The sequence below is a fragment of the Neodiprion virginianus genome, chromosome 2 (assembly GCF_021901495.1).
Source record: "Neodiprion virginianus isolate iyNeoVirg1 chromosome 2, iyNeoVirg1.1, whole genome shotgun sequence".
Lineage (NCBI taxonomy): Eukaryota > Metazoa > Arthropoda > Insecta > Hymenoptera > Diprionidae > Neodiprion > Neodiprion virginianus.
The window spans coordinates 19,615,473-19,633,117 of NC_060878.1; the positions used below are offsets into that span (position 1 = coordinate 19,615,473).

A 17,645-nucleotide genomic window follows, 5' to 3' on the forward strand; every position below is an offset into this window, starting at 1 on the left:
TATTATTTTTCGCCTGGGGCAAACTATAGGCGGACTGGTCGGCTTGGTCGGTAAAGAAGGTGTTTCTATCCAGAACCCCCCTTGCTTATCTACTGCTGCTGAAGAAAAAATTGATAAACTCATGAAGGGCAGCGGTTATAAAAGCCGAGCCGGCGGATTAGCGCGTCAGTCAAACATTGCCCGCCTCAACAGACTTGTCGGCGCGCACCGAGCAGCTGTTACTACGAGAAAAATTAGACGAAGGTCGAAAAAGAAAACATCGGCCAAGATACCCAAGCGTGCCGGAACCGTCAAGAAAACTAAGCGGAAAAAGTGTTGTAAAAAACGGGACCTTACAGACATATTCGGACCCCGGTAAGCCCACGCGCCGCTCGTCTTCAATCTAAACATCAACAATGGCCTTCCTGCACGCGCACTCGGGTAAGTGTATGAAGTCGGAACTGGATTTGTTTTCTCCACCACCAACGCAGACGTCTATTGAGGCTGGTCAATGGGTACACTACAAGCCCGTATCATCTCTAACCGACGATTCCCCGATTGAATTTGTTGTACCTGGAAACAGTGATGAGTACATCGATTTGGCACACACTATGCTTAGCGTACGAGTGAAGCTACAACCGTCTGCTCCTACCCCACCGGAAGGCGAAGGCAACGCGGCTACTCCGCATGCCGCTCCGGTAAACAATCTGCTTCACTCGATGTTCAATCAAGTCGATGTATTATTCAATCAAAAACTAGTCTCACCAGCCAACAACTCTTACGCCTATCGAGCATATATAGAGACTGTACTGAATTACGCACCGCCCGCCAAAAAATCCCATCTTTCTTCGGCTCCATGGTACGACAGCGAGGATGGAGTATCGGATGTATACGACGTCGACGCCGTCAGTGCTGACCGAGGTTTCATCGAACGCAAACGGATCATGAGCAATGCACGTACCGTTGATCTGATTGGACATCTGCACTGTAACGTATTTAATCAAGACAAATTTTTAATCAACGGTGTGGAACTGCGTCTTCGACTTGTAGGATCAAGAGACAGTTTTTGCATCATGGAAGCCGAAAATCGCCACAAGCTGCACATACTGGAAACTTCACTGCTCGTTCGCCGAATGAAGATCAGCCCTGGAATCTTGCTGGCGCACGCACGGACGCTAGCCAAAGGTACGGCAAAATATCCCGTAACCAGAGTCGAGGTGAAGTCTTTCACCATACACGCAGGAGTACAGGCAAAAACACTAGACAGTGTCATACTCGGACAATTACCGAAACGAGTGATGATCGGTTTTGTCAGCAATAAAGCCTTCAACGGCGACAGACAGCGCAATCCGTTCAATTTTCAAAACTAGTCTTTGAATTTCCTGTCGTTGTACGTCGACGGGGTGCAAGTCCCATCGAAGCCGCTACAGATGAGTTTTGGCAAAGACGATCTCTACGTGGACGCTCATCACACCCTCTTCTCCGGTACGGGGTTTCATTTTCTGAACGAAGAAAACGGTATCGGCCGGCAGCAGTTCGCTAAAGGAAATTGTCTATTGGCTTTTGACCTAACCCCCGATCTCTCGGCCAACTGTACATCGCACTGGTCGCTCATCAAACATGGAACTCTCAGGGTCGAAGTGCGGTTCGACGATGCTCTCAAAGAAACTGTGAATTGCCTAGTGTACGCTGAATTTGATAATCTTATTGAAGTTGATGCTGCACGTCAGGTCATTACAGATTTTTCGGGCTAAGAAAGAGAGGGAGATCACGCCCCTCCTATCACGACCGCTTCTATGACATAAAAGGTGGTGTTTTCCGTTAGAGAAAGAGAGGTAGAGAGAAAACACTGTGACTACACCAAGCCAACGTCTTCAAGGGGAGCAACAGACCGGCTGGAGACACCCGATAAACAAAAATTGAGACGGGGATTGTAACACAAGGCTGTATACAAACACCCGTAACTACGGTGCCGAGCCAGTCAGCATTCAAACTACGTCACTGCAGGTTCGCTCTTCCAGCTCTCTATTCATTCGACTACATTCTTTCAAGTTCAAGTATGGATTACGTGATAGATATTCACGGGTTTCGAAATATCTATGGTAAATTTATACCGAAAGAGGTGGAAGTCGTCACCATCGATCACCGCTACTCGGCACATTGGTTAGTAGAACCGCCATATCCCTTCACGAATCTGCTGCTCAAAGAACGTGGCGTGAACAATTACGTAACCTGCTACCATCATGGCATCGAGTGGTTTGAAGTTCATATCTCGCTGGTTCGATTAGACGTTAACCTCCGAGAAATCGCGCGTAACGCTCATCGAATCTTTGCCCGTGGACACGATAAATGTAAATATATTGAAAGTAGTACCGCGCGTCAAACATTTAACTTGGAGGACATCGATTGCCCGGCGTTCGACAAACTGGAACGGTCTTCGGTATGGTGCTTCTTCCACGGCGTTAAGAAGGAGGAATTTTTCAAATGTGCGATGAACAACGCACTCAAACTGAAGAAATGGATCAACAATAACAATATTTTAACTAAATACGATTATACAGAAGCATTGTCAGCCAGTAAGCCCAAAATCACCGGAGAGGAGAGTTCGACTAGTAATCAGCCACTGCAGGTACAAAAAAGAAATTTCACGCTACAGGCAGTAATACCAGAGTCAGTCGCTTCACTGAAAATCTCTCCTGATCCGTCTGCGCCTACGTCAGAGGGCGAAGTTACCGTTTCCTACGACATACTTACTACTGCGATTGACTCACATACCTCCTCACAATCTTCTACGAGTGGTATGATTATCTCCGATAACGAGGGCGAAGAAGAAGAAGAAGGAGAAGAAGACGAGGTACAAAATGGACAGTCTACAGATATAGAGCGCGATGCCGGCAATTCCGAACGGGAAGACCGGGGTTTTTGCAGCGGATCAGATACCCCTCATCTGGACACGCCCGACAGCCTTTGTGTCAAACACGGATGATCACACACGCTCCGGTAGCCACTGGGTGGCATTTTTCGTCAGTCCCTCGGGACACGGTACATACTTCGACAGCTTCGGATTACCACCATTCGTCCCTCACCATAAGCGGACTTTACGAAAAAATTGTAGACGATACGACTGGAACGACAGACAGCTTCAAAGCCTCACATCTGATGTATGTGGACAATTTTGTATTATGTTTATGCACTTTATGGCTGCTGGTTTTTCTCTGCGGGATTTTCTCAATATATTTACTCCTGACCTCGAAAGAAACGATCGTATCGCAGAATTACTCCACAACCGAATAGCCCATGTCACAAAACGCAAAACTAACACCATCATTTCAAATCACATTTATCCTATAAGTTGTCTTCAATGTTGTACCTCTAAGAATTGTTATGTTGCTGATTATAAGGCTGGTAAATAAAAAACCTTGATAACATATCTTGTGTAATTATAAGAACATTGTAATTATCATTTATTCGTTATCTGTAATAATCATGTATGTATTTGCACCTGTGTTAACCGAATATACCTGCGAGGACGAAATTTGATTTTTCCACGCAATCCACCATTGAGTTCTGTTTCCTCACCAACCCGCCCTGATCCTCGTACATCTAAGTATGCCTATAGTCTTGCATTAAGAAAGAGAGAGAGTGACCAGGTCTATATTTTCCAAGCACACGTAAACCTTGGGATAAACACTGACGGCTGTGTAAGGTCAGTGACACGAGCACCCGACACAGAGAGCAGGGATGGAGAAAGAACGAGAGCCGGGGTGGAAGACCTGTAACCCCAAACGTCCAAGTCACAGAGTTCGCTCCGTGAACGGCGGTAGCGGGGCCAGATGGGTAGGTGGCCCCGGAGTCGGCCGCACGGCCAGGGGCACCAAGGTAAGGGGAAGGAGATCGTCCCATGGTCAGGGTGCACAGGCCCAGAGGCCATCCCGTAGAGTCCGGAATCTGATTCGCGGTCAACGGTAACCGGGGTAAGGGGTCGTCACACGATATTCACCACTTTGCGAGGGGGTCGCGGGCGAAGGGCTGACGAGCCGCGGAACTTCGAGGCGGAAAAACCGCTCCTTGGTAAGGGGTTGCGGGAAAGGGGTGGTCATCCGGAGAAGCTTCTAGAATAAAATACCTCCTAGACGAGGGGCTGCGGGGGAAGGGGAAGGGGCCCCAAAATTCGCTCCTCGGCGAGGGGCGGCGGGGGAAGGGGATGGCGTCCCAAAATTCGCTCCGCGGCGAGGGGCGGCGGGGGAAGGGGATGGCGTCCCAAAATTCGCTCTGCGGCGAGGGGCGGCGGGGGAAGGGGATGACGTCCCAAAATTCGCTCCATGGCGAGGGGCGGCGGGGGAAGGGGATGGCGTCCCAAAATTCGCTCCGCGGCGAGGGGCGGCGGGGGAAGGGGAAGTCGTCCCAAAGTCGCTCCTGGGTGAGGGGTGGCGGGGGAAGGGGTTGGCGTCCCAAAGTCACTCCTTGGCGAGGGGCGGCGGGGGAAGGGGAAGGCGCCCCAAAGTCACTCCTTGGCGCGGGGCTGGCACCGGAGAGGGGTGCGAGGGGAGTTTGTTGTGACGAGTCAAAGTGCCCCTATACTACTGACGTATTATTTTCGAGACTGTATTAGGAACAGCTCTCAGCCGATCAAGCTATGCTTTGAGCTGACTCAAGACAGTCCTGCAAATCGAACCTGACTATGAATACTGGCTATTAGACTATTACCAGTCACGTGATCGCATTGCGTAGAAATACGGACGCCGGCGAATATAATTTTCGTTGAAATATTAAGAATGTATATCTATATCAGCATACGTATAAGGAATTCTACGTTACGTCAATCAAAAAATGGCTTCGTATTTTTTCAATCTATTCATACTTTTTTTCACACGAAATAAAGGTACAAAGAATTGATACGCATTTTGGTGTTCGTCCGAATTATGTTTGTTTTCGAAAGTTACAAGACAATCATTCAATTTTCATGCAAAACGAGCGCGCATATATCCGGTTCTATTCGACGTAAAGACTTTATTTACAGTGCATTCGGAAGGTGAACGAATAAGTTTTCATAAAAAAATGCAATGTTGAACATTATTGAAAATCCCAATTTTTATAAATAATTCAAATGTTTGACGATTTTTACCTCATTAATGACAAGTTTTTGAATTATAAAAAAAATAGTTTCGGGTTCCTTATTAAATTCTGTATTACCAGTAAATTTTCAAGTGGAGTCTACTTTTTTTTTCAATTATTCATCAGGTGCTGCGGCGTGCCGAGCGCGACACACTGGGCTGTTTAAAAGTATTTGAAACCGAATGCCCGTGAGGGGAGGTGGAGGCTAGCCCGCGTCACCCGTCCCACTCCGGCGACAGCTCGGCTGCTCCGTCTCACTTGTTTCTTTACTCTCTCTCTCGCCACAGTTAACGCGGAAAGCGGAGTAGCCCACGCTTTCTAGCTAGGCAACGCCCTTAAAGTCGGAGAGAATGCGACATAAATCATATGAATAATTCGATTTACCTCATTTTTTCCTGAGATATAGCCAATTTTTTATGCCGGGTCATTTCTCCTTCTTCAAAGACAGGTTCCTCCTCTTCTTAGCCATCGCGGGAATAAATACTGACTCGAAATAATAAAAAACACTGTAGAAAGACACAAACAAAAATAAAAGCGCGGAACACTATCCACGTGCCGAGCGACGAGGATTCGAAGGAGGGGAATTGTAGTAGGGGGGTTTGAGTCTACTCTCCTCGCCTGTAATTCGCATGGTCGCCGGCCAACGCGGTCGTGGCGCTAGCAGCCACCCGTCTTTGGCGCGAAAAATTTGCTGTTTTATGCTTCGTGATTTTCCTTCTCATTTCCTCATTTTTGAAGATAATTAGGTTCTCAGAGAGTCATTTTAAAGATAAAGAATAGATCTGTGTCGCCTCTTTCGCCGAATTTCGAAAAAAAATTCACTGTCCGCTGTGTCTCGCTTTAAAGATAACGTACTTTCAAGTCCATTTTTCGCAAATCTGAAAGCGAAATCGAAAATTCGGCAAAAGAGGCGACACAGATCTATTGTTTATCTTCAAAATGACCTCCTAAGAACCTAATTATCTTCAAAACTGAGGAAATGAGAAGGAAAATCGTGAGTCTCTGTTCGCGCGCGCTCTTCGAGGCATAGGCAACGCCCTTAACCAGAGGTTTCGCGCACAAAAATCTCGAGCTCGGAGTTCAAGTCGGAGTGGGGAAAGCGCTCGAGTAAGGAACTGGGGAAAGTTTCTCATTGCCGGGTTACTTATTTGGAGGTCAGACTGTATTTATTATTTGAACAAATATAAACAGATTTATAGACTTCCGTTTCCGTTTGAATGTGAGTGACAGGTGTACGAAAGAGTGCGAGAGAAAAGGCGAGAATTTAGCGGGATAGCAAAGGTGAGGAGAAAAGGAAATAGGGCAGAGAAGGAGCGGGAAAGACATAGACGGGAGGTCGGGTGAAGGGAATAGGGAGGCAGGGATAGAAGGGAAGGGCGGGTGAAAAAGAAAGAAGGGGGAGAGTTTTGAGGTTAGGCAGAAAGAGCTGGCGGACGGCAACGATTCGGATAAGATAGGAAGAGGCAGTGACACCTAGGGAGTAAGAAGGGGGATAGAGTAGACAGGTAGGCGGCGGATAGATAAGGTAGGGAGCGGCGAAGGAGAGAAAGAGTATGAGTAACGCGGGTGGCCAAAAAGAAGGGGCGAACAGCGAAGAGGAGGAGAAAAAGAAAGGTAGGCCGGGGGCAGTAGCAGCGTTAGGGAGGGATAGGAGGCATAGCCTGGGATCGGCGACGGTGCTAGACTTATGGAAGAGAAAGCGGGAGGAGGAAGGGGAAAAAGGGGAGGAGGAGGTAGACGGGTTGCAGGAAAGAGAAAGAGTATTTGGGAAAAGCAGGAAAGTGCACCGGTCGCCGGAGGGTAAGACAGGGGAGGAAGGGAAGGCAGAGGGAGGGGGTATACAAGATATGCTAAGGTTGATTAGGGAAGAGCTAAAGATAGGTCTAGAGGAGGTCAAAGGGCAGGGAAGGGGGATCAGGGAAGAAATGGAAAAGATTAAAGGCGAAATGACTAGAAGGGAAGAGCAGTGGGAAGTAGAGAGGGGGGGAGATGGAAAGGGTAAAGGAGAGGCTGTTAGAATTAGAAAAGAAGAGTGCAGAAGGAGGGGGAGAAAGGCAGGTACAGGGGAATGCGGAAGTGGCGCAGGTAGCAATAGATAGATTAAAAGAGATGGAGTGGGCCATAGAGAGGAAAGAAAGGGAAGAAAGAAGGGGAAATATAGTAGTGAGAGGAGCGAGACTTGAGAAGGGAAGAGAAAAGGAAGAGTTGAAAAAGATTTTGCAGCTGATAGGGGTAGAGGTCGAGGTAAAGGATATGTGGGAGGTAGGCGCGAAAAAGGGGGGAGAAAAGGGGATATGGATAGCAAGACTAGGAAATAGGGAGCAAAAGAAGCAGGTAATGGGAAGAAAAAGCCTACTCAAAGGGAGGGAGGAGAGAATAGACGAGGATCTCACCTGGGCAGAGAGAAGAATGAAATGGAAGTTGAGGGAGATAGCAGCTATTGAGGAGAGAAGGGGAAACAGAGTAAAAATAGGGTATGCAAAGATCTGGATAGAAGGGAAAATGTGGAAGTGGGATGAGATAGGAGAGGTGCTTAGAGATGGTACAGGGAGAGCGAGGGAAGGGGGGCAAAGGGAGGGGAGGGGAAAAGTAGGGGAAAGCGATAGGGAAAGGTCAGCAAGCGAGGAAAGACAAGAGGGAAGTATGGAAGCACAGGGAAGGGTACGTAGTGAAAGGCAGTCGGGGGAGTGGGTAGTGGGGGGGGACAGAGGCAGGTGGGGAGGGAGATAAGGAGGAGAGAGAGGGGAGTAGGCGAGACAGTAAGGGAGGGGTGGAAAGTAGCTTTTTGGAATGTGGCGGGGCTCGCGAGAAAGGATGAAGATTTCTGGAGGGGGCTAGGGGAGTGGGATGTAATATTTATAATGGAGACATGGATAGAAAAGAAGGGGTGGGAAAGGATTAGAAATAAGTTGCCAGTAGGGTATAAATGGGAAGTGCAGTATGCGGTGCGAAAAAATAGGAAGGGAAAAGCAATAGGCGGAATGCTGTCAGGGGTAAGAAGGGAGATAGTAAGTGGGGAGGGAGGGAGGGAAGAGGTAAAAGAGGGCATGATAGCAAGGAAAATAAGTGTAGGGGGGGAAAAATGGGTAGTAGTAGGAATATACATAAATGGGGACCTAAAAGAGAAGATAGGGGAATTGAAGGAGCGGGCAGAAGAGATAGAGGGAGGGGTAAAAGTGTTAGTGGGGGGGGATTTTAATGCCAGGACAGGGCAGGAGGGGGGAGGATGCTGGGGAGAAGGAGAGGAGGAGAGTAGGAGTAGGAAATCAAAGGACAGGAAAATAAACTCGGAAGGTAGGCAGCTGGTGCAATTTTTAGAGGAGACAGGATGGGCAATAATGAACGGGAACATAGAGGGGGATGAGGAGGGGGAATTTACGTATGTAGGAGGGGCAGGGGTGACAGTGATAGACTACGCTATAGGAGACATCGAGGTGAGGGATAGGGTCAAAAGGATAGAGATTGGGGATAGGGTTGACTCGGATCATCACCCGGTAATAGTGTGGTTGAGGGGGGCAGTGGCTAGGACAAGGAAGGGAAAAAGAGTAGGGGGAACTAGTAGAGGAGACTGGACGGAGGAGGATAGGATGAGGTTTAGAACAGAAGTCAAATGGGAGGGGATAGGAGAAGTGGATGTAGGGAAAGAGATAGAGAAAAGAATAAGGGAGTTTAGACGAGCCTTAGATGTAGGAGGGAGGGGGAGGGAAGCGAAAAAGGGATGGTGGGATGAGGAATGTAGGCGAAAAAAAGCGGAAGTTAGGCAGAGTCTAAGGAAATGGAGAAATGGGGAGGGAGAAGGGGACGCGTATAGAAAGGGAAGAAGGGAATATAATAGGCTATGCGAGGAGAGAAAAAAGAAAGAAAATGAGGGATTCATAAAAGAAGCAGCGGAAGCAAAGACAGAAAGCAAGGTATGGGAGATAGTTAATAGGGAAAGAAAGAAGTGGAAGAGGGTGAATGAAGAAATAGGAGATCAGGAGTGGAGGGAGTATTTCATGGGATTATTAGGCGGGGTAGAAAGCAAGGTAACAGAAGGCGGGGAGTCGGTAAATAGGAAGGGGGACGGAGAAGGGGAGCTGCAGAGGGAAGAGATTAAAAAGGTGATAGGAAAGCTGAGGGATGGAAAGGCACCAGGGGGGGATGGAATAGTTAGCGAGGTATGGAGGTATGGGGGGGAAGAAATGGAGCAGTGGATATGGAAAACATGTAACAGAGTTTGGGTGGGGGAGGGCTGGCCAGAGGATTGGAGGGAGGGATTGATAGCGCCGATAGTTAAGAAGGGGGAGGGGAAAAGGGTAGAAGAGTATAGGGGGGTGACTTTGATGCCAACTCTATATAAGGTGTATGCGATGGCATTAGCGGATAGGTTAGAAAGAGAGGTAGAAGAAAAGGGCTTGATACCACAAAACCAAACGGGTTTCAGAAAAGGCATGGGCACCATTGACAATATATACGTACTTAATTATTTAATCAATAGGCAGGTGGGAAAGGATAAGGGAAAGATGGTGGCGTTTTTTGTGGACCTGAAAGCTGCTTTTGATTCAGTGAACAGGAAGGTGCTGTGGCAGACTATGGAAAGGAGAGGGGTGAGGGAAGGGCTAAGGGTAAGGATAGAGGAAATTTACAAGGAAACAAAGAGTCGAGTAAGGAGCGGGGGAAAGCTAGGAGAGGCGTTTTGGACAGCGAGGGGGGTAAGGCAGGGATGTCCGCTCAGTCCGCTTGTGTTCAACCTGCTGCTGGCGGACTTAGAAGAGGAAATGGGGAGAGGGAGAAGGGTTGGGGGGGTGGAGTTAGCCGGCTGCAGGGTATGCACTTTAGCCTATGCGGATGATATAGTGTTACTAGCGGAAAGTGAAGAGGAAATGGAGGTAATGATTAGGAAGTTAGAAAGGTATATGGATAGGAAAAGGCTGACGGTAAATGTAGGGAAATCAAAGATTATGAGATTTAGGAAAGGAGGCGGTAGAAGGAAAAACATAGATTGGAGATGGAAAGGGAAAAGGATAGAGGAGTCGAAAGAGTTCAGCTATTTAGGGTATAGAGTAAAGTGCAATGGGGGACAGGAAGCGCAGGTGAAAGAGAGAGTACGGAAGGCAGGGGTAGTAATGAGGCAGGTATGGGGAATAGGAAAAAGAAGGTTTGGGAGGGATTGGGAAAAAAGGATTTGGTTATTTGACAGGCTAGTATGGACGGTAATAGAGTATGCATCGGAGATATGGGGGTGGAGGGAGTGGAGGGCGGTCGAGGCGGTACAGGATAGATTTTTGAGATGGACATTAGGAGTGGATGGGAGAACACCGGGATATCTAGTAAGGGAGGAACTACAGAGGGAGAAACTAAGGATTAGGGCAGGGAGAAGGGCATGGAATTTTGAAAGGAAGATGGAGCGAGGGGAGGGTAGCGAGTTAGCTAGGAGATGCTGGGAAGAGATAAGGGACAAGGCAGAAGCTGGGAGGCAGGGATCGAGGTGGGAAAGAGAAAGGGAAAGTTTCTTTGCGGAAAGGGGAGTAGAGAGTAGAGAGGTAGTCGCGAGAAGGGAGAGGGGCGAGATGGAGTTTAGGGAAATAGAGGAGAGAGAGAGGGAAGAACAGAGAAAAGAGAGGTGGGAGAAAATAAGGGAATCGAGGTACAACAGATGGTACAGGCTAGTGAAAGGAGAAGGGATACCAGGATATCTGGGAAAGGGATGGGGAGAAAGCAGGTGGATAAGGGTGGCAAGATTTAGGTTAGGAAGCGAGATGAAGGAGGCAAGGTACTGGGAAGAAGAGGAAAAGAGAAGGTGTAGGGTGTGCGAGGGGGAGGAGGAAACATGGGAGCACGTATGGGAAAGGTGCGTAGGCTGGGATAGAAGGGAGGAAAGCTGGCAGGAGGTGGTGAGGGAGATGTTAGGTGAGGAGGGGGTGGGAGAAGTCTGGATGAGAGAATTGGAAAGGATCAGGGATGTACAAGAGAATGAAAGAGTGAGAGATGAATGGGAAATGGAAGTCGATTAGGATAAGGACGAATTAGGGAATAGAATAAGGTAAAATAGGATAAGGTTAAGTAAAGATAAGGATAAAAAGTAAGAAAAGGATAAGAGGGAAAGTAAGGGAATGGCAAGGCAATGGCACAGGACACAGGCAATTAGAAATTAAGTAAGGATAAGGTAGGAAGTAAGAATTAGGGTAAGAATAGGTTAAGAAAACATGTAAAAAAATATTGTAAAGGAAGAGGAAAAGGGAAGTTCTTGTAACCCCAAGGGGAACAATAAAGATTACTACTACTACTATAAACAGATTTATAAGATTGTTCACAACAACATTGTGAAAGCAACTAGTCGGTCGCGCGCCTTACAACCCACGCGCCGCAACAAGCATTTCACACTTTCTAGTCGCGCGACACAGAAGAAAGTGTTACGTCACGCGCGCCGCTTACGCCACCCACGCAGCCGAGCGCGTCGCGTAATCAGCCAACGTGGTCTCCCACTGCTGAAGACCAACTGAGGCTACGATAAGAGACGACCGATCGGACCGATCGGCAGGACACTTCGGGTCCGCCAGAATTGACCGAAATTAACTGATACGCTACGACGCTACGCTACGCTACACTCCAGAGCTGCACGCAGACCCTCCTGCATGACGGACCCTGTTTCCCTGGCACCAGCCAGCCCACTCCGAAGCACAAGAGCCTGCAATCCACCAGCTCCGTGGGTGTTGCATCAAGTGGACCTCCCATCAAGGCCTCTCACCAGGCCCCCGGCGGTGCTGCTCTCATTGTGGGACGCGAGGAGAGCGAGAGTGACGTCACCCAGCTATTTTCGCCGCATTCCAGCAGCGGTCTCTCCGTTCCCCGAACCGCAGCGCGCCTACGTCTCAACGGCCACCCAGACGACCCAGTCGGATAGCGAGTGGGAGTCTCCGAAAAGGACCACCGAACCTGAGAATCGCCGCCCCCCGACATCGCCGAGCTCTCCGGAAAGCCGGTATACGCCGCCCCCGAGGACCGAGCCCACTCAGCGCATCACGTCTTCACTACAGCCTCCACCGCGGTACAATCGGACGACGACCACCCCTTCCCTCGCGTGGCAACCATTATATTATATCGTGTATGTATGTAAATGAAACTATTAATAAATAAGATGTACATATAATAAATAGAAAAAAACTCATCTTTGACTACAGTGATCTACTCCTTCCACGCGGCTCGGTCGAACAACCAGCTAACAACAAATAGCGAACAAAGATAGGTATACTTACGGCACGTCACCATGACGTTACTGTGTTTTTCGGCAAAATTATTTTATTTTAATTGTAATTATTTTGATTTTGTTATATGAAAAGTGCTATATACATTAATTTTATTGTAATATACAGACTTTCAAAGACCTATAAAATAGATTCGTATATAAAATTTTCTAAACGAATAGTGTCTTCTTCTGTCTATCAATAGGGGTACTCCCGAAAGGTACTATTTTTCTAATTGTATTATAGTGGGTGATTTTGAAAAATATATTATGAAAATTATGAAATGACCATATACAACACTTTACATGTTTCTTATAATTACAGAGAAATTCTCAGGAAAAAACGCCAGAAGACACTAAAGATATCTGTATACAATCCAGTGAATCCCAGTTACAACCTGTACCTAAACCAAAGCCTAGCCAGAGCGCTTCTAGCAATAAAATAGTAGTTTTAGAATCTGAGTTCAATAGCTTGTTGTAAGCGCGCGATACTGGTATAGCTCCAGATGAAGCAATAAAAATAATAGCAACTTTGAGGAAAGAAATTCAGCAGGAAAAAAACATATTGAAGTAAAAGATGAGCGCAGCAGATCGCCAAAAAAAAAAGTCGCGACTCGAAAAAACAAAAAATTTTAGAGCTTTGTGAAAGCAATACCGAATTTGAAGCAGTTCTGAAAATTCGAGATTCTGTTGGTCGGCCTAGAGTAGAAGAAAACCAGTCCGGTATACTTGAAGTCATACAGGAGATTGCAATTTTCGGTGGTGCAGCTGATGATCGACGTCGCAATGAAGCTATAAGGTGCTGTAAAACACTGAACGATTTACAAGCCGAACTTTGTAAACAAGGATATAGTATCAGTCGTTTAGGGTTATACTTGAAACTTCTTCCCAGACGAGTCAATACAGAGGAAGGAAAAAGATACGTCGTAACCGTTCCTGTTAAACTATGCAAACCAGATTCTACACTACATATGAAACATAAAGATGGCACAAGTAGTGTATATATGCCGGTTCTAATCCAAAGATGGCGGCGCTCCCCCCAAGCTCCCCCCTGCCCCCCCCCACCACTCACGACGAACCCTCTCTCACGCCCCCCCCCCCCCCGGTCATTTTCGGTGGCTATTTTCATAGGATTTAACACACACACACACACACGCACGCACGCACGCACACACACACACACACACACACTAAATAATTCCTGTCGAGACTCGTTTGGCGCCGGAAAGCCGCACATAAATCAGATAGGGTAAAAACCCGCTAGATCTATTAAAAAAATTCTAGGAAATGACCCCTGAAGGAAGGTTTAAAATGGCGTTTTGAATGCTTTTAACAATTTTTTTATTTAACATCAATTACATTTAGTTTTCTTATTGCATTCTCAATTATGTTATTCTAAATTTTAACGAGTAAAGTTATACATATTATTTTCAATATCCATATTAATTAAACATATTGTTATTCCAAAATTGACTTATACCAATTTTTTAACAGTACCACTGATCGGATTATATTCAACAATGCGATCATGCAAGATCACGCAGTAGGCAGAAGTGTGTGGTGGGAACGTAGTGCTACAGTCGAATTCTAATCGAATGTCCACAGGTCCAGTTTTTAATGTTTCGTTCTGCTTGGAGCAATCGATGACGATAAGGGGAGCTTGGTTTATAAATTCACGCCTCGATAGCAAAGGCTCAGCTTCTTTGTTATAGTAGCTCATTTGAAACCGAACATACATATCATAGAGAATGGCGGGGGATGTGCAGGCTCGGACTTGTTCGCTATAAAGAGTCGTAAAACCCAAAACTGTGTGTACACATACCATCCGGTGAAGAGCGGGCAAGATAAGATTTTTCTCACACCACACACTGTTTGCCACCCGCTTTTCGTTGACCGATTTTTCCCACCACATGGCCCACGCTGCTTAACGACTCATAAAACCCAAAAATTTAGGGATGGTGGGAGGGGGACTGCGGACCTCGTCGCCTCTGACGTCATTTTTTACATGAATTTCATCATCTCTGCAGAGTCGGGAGGGCAATAAAACCCAAAAATTTAGGGATGGCGGGATGGGTAAAGGGTGGGCCCAGTCGTCTCTGACGTCATTTTTCCCTCCGAGATGCGCAGAACGAAGTGCGCACCGTATCTCTGACGTCATTTCACCTTCCGATATGCGCAGTGCGCACAGTTCCCAAATTCTTGCGATCTATCGGCCTATATACATATAAGCTCAACGCATCCGATGCAGACTCGCCAGTCTTACACGATACGTGCAAGTCAAAAAAGTTACACAAAGTTCAGCTTATATCAACGTCAAAGTCATGGCAGTCGAAGCGTATATGGGACTTACGGAGCAGATGGAGAGGACGTACAATTTGCTGAGAGAGCAACCACCCGGAGAAGAGAATGACGCCGTCATCAATCATTGGACTGATATTGGAATTGCGAATATCCAAGTTCTGCGCGATATTTCCATGCAACGAGGAACAACCGTTGGTGCGAAAATACGGATCCAACATACGATCGCACTCCTGCAATCTTGGGTGACGAAGATCAAGCAGTTGCAGCAGCGCACAGTGGTGACGGGTGGAAATATCGGTACTCCTGCGGGTATACAATGGGACGACGTGGATAGCGCTTTTGCCAGCCGAATCAGAACGGGGGTTGTCACAAATCTCCGTCATAAAAATTTGGACGCCTTTCTGGACGATGTGCAGCGCGTCGTCACCGAGAAGTTGGAGCTGATACTGCGCGAGGAGGGAAATGTAAAGGTTAACCTCATATTATCGTGCAAATTCGAAAATGCCAAGCACGAAGAGATCACCACCGAAGTTAAGAGTTTCAACACCTCCAACGTGACGATTCTTCTCCCATCGAGCGATATAAATGGTTGGTTTACACGTGCGCGGGGTGATCTGCAGTCAAAGGTGGAAGATTTCGAGCAACGCGATTCCGGCTGGAGTATGATTGAGATCCTTAACATCGCTGTAAATATCAATCGCTATCAGCCTCTCGCCGCGGGGGCTTCAACATTCGTCGAGCTGCCCCAAGACATTCAACGGAAGAGAGCGGTGGTGAACGTGAGGAACGAGGACGAAAGATGTCTTCTCTGGTCCGTCATAGCAGCCCTCCACCCAGTCAACACCCACACTGAAAGGACTAGCCCTTATCATCGATATATTTCCGAGTTGGACTGTACAGGTATCAAATTCCCTGCTACTCTACATGATGTGAAAAAGCTTGAGAGATTAAATAATTTGCGCATCAATGTATATGGATTAGAATCTCAAACTTTTTCGCATGATGCAAAATCAAATAAAAGCGTCATCGTGCCAATTTATTTGAGTAAAAATTTGCATAGCGTAAACACTGACACGATCCATCTTCTAATGGTTGAGAGTAATCCGGAAGACGATATGACCGGCGAGTTTGCACCGAGATTCCATTTTGCTTGGATTAAAGATCTTTCCCGATTGGTGAGCAAAAACAATTGTCCGTTCATGAACACAAAATGTTTTTATGTGACAGATGTTTGTGCCACTTTAGCGTGAAACACGCCTACAACAATCATCGACAAGATTGTATTATGCTAAATAAAGTACGCATGGAATTTCCCAAGTGTAAAGATTTAATATTTTCCAATTTTCAAAAGAAAGGCACCGTTCCGTTTGTCGTATACGCCGATCTCGAATGTATATTAATCCCTGAACCTGTGGATGAATTTGAAACTCGTAAAACTTGTGAAATTCAAAAGCATATCCCGCACAGTGTAGCGTACTATGTACATTGCGCGTACGATGAGACTTTATCGGAGTTTAACGGTAAGCGCGGTGTCGATTGCATAGATTGGTTTATGAAACAGCTTAAAGATTTATCAATTCAAGTAGAGTCACGCATCAAAAACATAATTCCGATGAAGTCTCTTACCCAAGTGCAACGCGATCGTCACATGCGCGCAAAGAATTGTTATATTTGTGAAAAACCGTTTACGCCTGAGGAGAAAAAGTGTTACGATCACTGTCACTTCACGGGTAAATATCGTGGTCCTGCTCATAATCGGTGTAATTTGAATTTCAGAGAGTCGCACACAATTCCAATAGTTTTCCACAATTTGTTCGGTTACGATTCTCACTTTTTAATAAAATCCCTCGCGTCAACTTTTCCCGGTAAAATTACACTGCTACCCATAAATAAGGAAAAATATATATCCTTCACGAAACGCGTCGATGGAACAATGATGCACTTGAGATTCATCGATTCGTTCCGATTTATGGCTAGCAGCATCGATAAACTTTCCACATATTTGACCGATACCGATAAACGCATAACACGTAAATTTTATAATAACCCGACTCAGTTCAGTTTGATGATCCGCAAAGGCGTTTTTCCCTATGAATACGTCGATTGTTGGGGGAAACTCGATGAACCGCGATTACCTGCAAAGAAGCATTTCTACTCGCACCTCTGCGATGCAAATATTTCAGACATCGATTACGAGCACGCGAAAACTGTTTGGGTGGAATTCCATTTAGAGTCATTGGGAGGCTATTCAGATTTATATTTAAAGACCGATGTTCTTTTGCTTGCCGATATTTTCGAAAATTTCCGCGCTAGCTGCTTCAAAACATACGATTTAGATCCGTTGCACTACTACACTGCACCGGGACTTGCTTTTGACGCGATGCTCAAGCATACTAATGTAAATTTGCAACTTTTAGACAACCCTGAAATGGTGTTATTTATTGAAAGAGCCATTCGAGGCGGCGTAGCACAATGTTCCAATCGACACGCTCGGGCCAATAATAGATTCATGGGAAAAGATTTTGATCCAAACAAAGCGGAATCGTATCTCATGTATTTTGACGTGAATAACCTGTACGGTGCAGCTATGAGCGTGCATTTACCAATCGGTTCGTTCGAGTGGGAGTATCAGCACATCGATATAACGAACCATCCGGACGATTCGCCGATCGGTTACTTTCTGGAGGTAGATTTAGACTACCCTGTAGAACTCCACGAGGATCACAAAGACTTACCTCTTTGTCCCGAACATTTTACTCCTCCAGGTACTAAAAATGCCAAACTCGCGACCAACCTTCACCCCAAAACAAAGTATATATTGCACTATAGATATTTGAAACAGTGTTTGAGTTTAGGATTGAAATTAACGAAAGTGCATAGAATTTTGAAGTTTGCGCAATCTCCATGGCTCGAGCCGTACATCACGCTCAATACAGACATGCGTAAGCAATCTAGGAATGAATTTGAGAAAAACTTTTACAAACTCATGAATAACGCTGTGTTCGGCAAGACTATGGAGAATGTACGA

The 17,645-nt window shown here is 46.4% G+C and overlaps 1 protein-coding gene across 1 annotated transcript; it reads left to right on the forward strand.

Moving 5' to 3' along the window:
- The first annotated feature begins 395 nt into the window (after window positions 1–395).
- On the forward strand, window positions 396–1,349 carry LOC124297736 (uncharacterized protein F54H12.2-like). Its single transcript, XM_046749047.1, has one exon. It carries the CDS (start codon window positions 396–398, stop codon window positions 1,347–1,349), a length of 954 nt encoding a protein of 317 aa, XP_046605003.1.
- The last annotated feature ends 16,296 nt before the right edge of the window (window positions 1,350–17,645 follow it).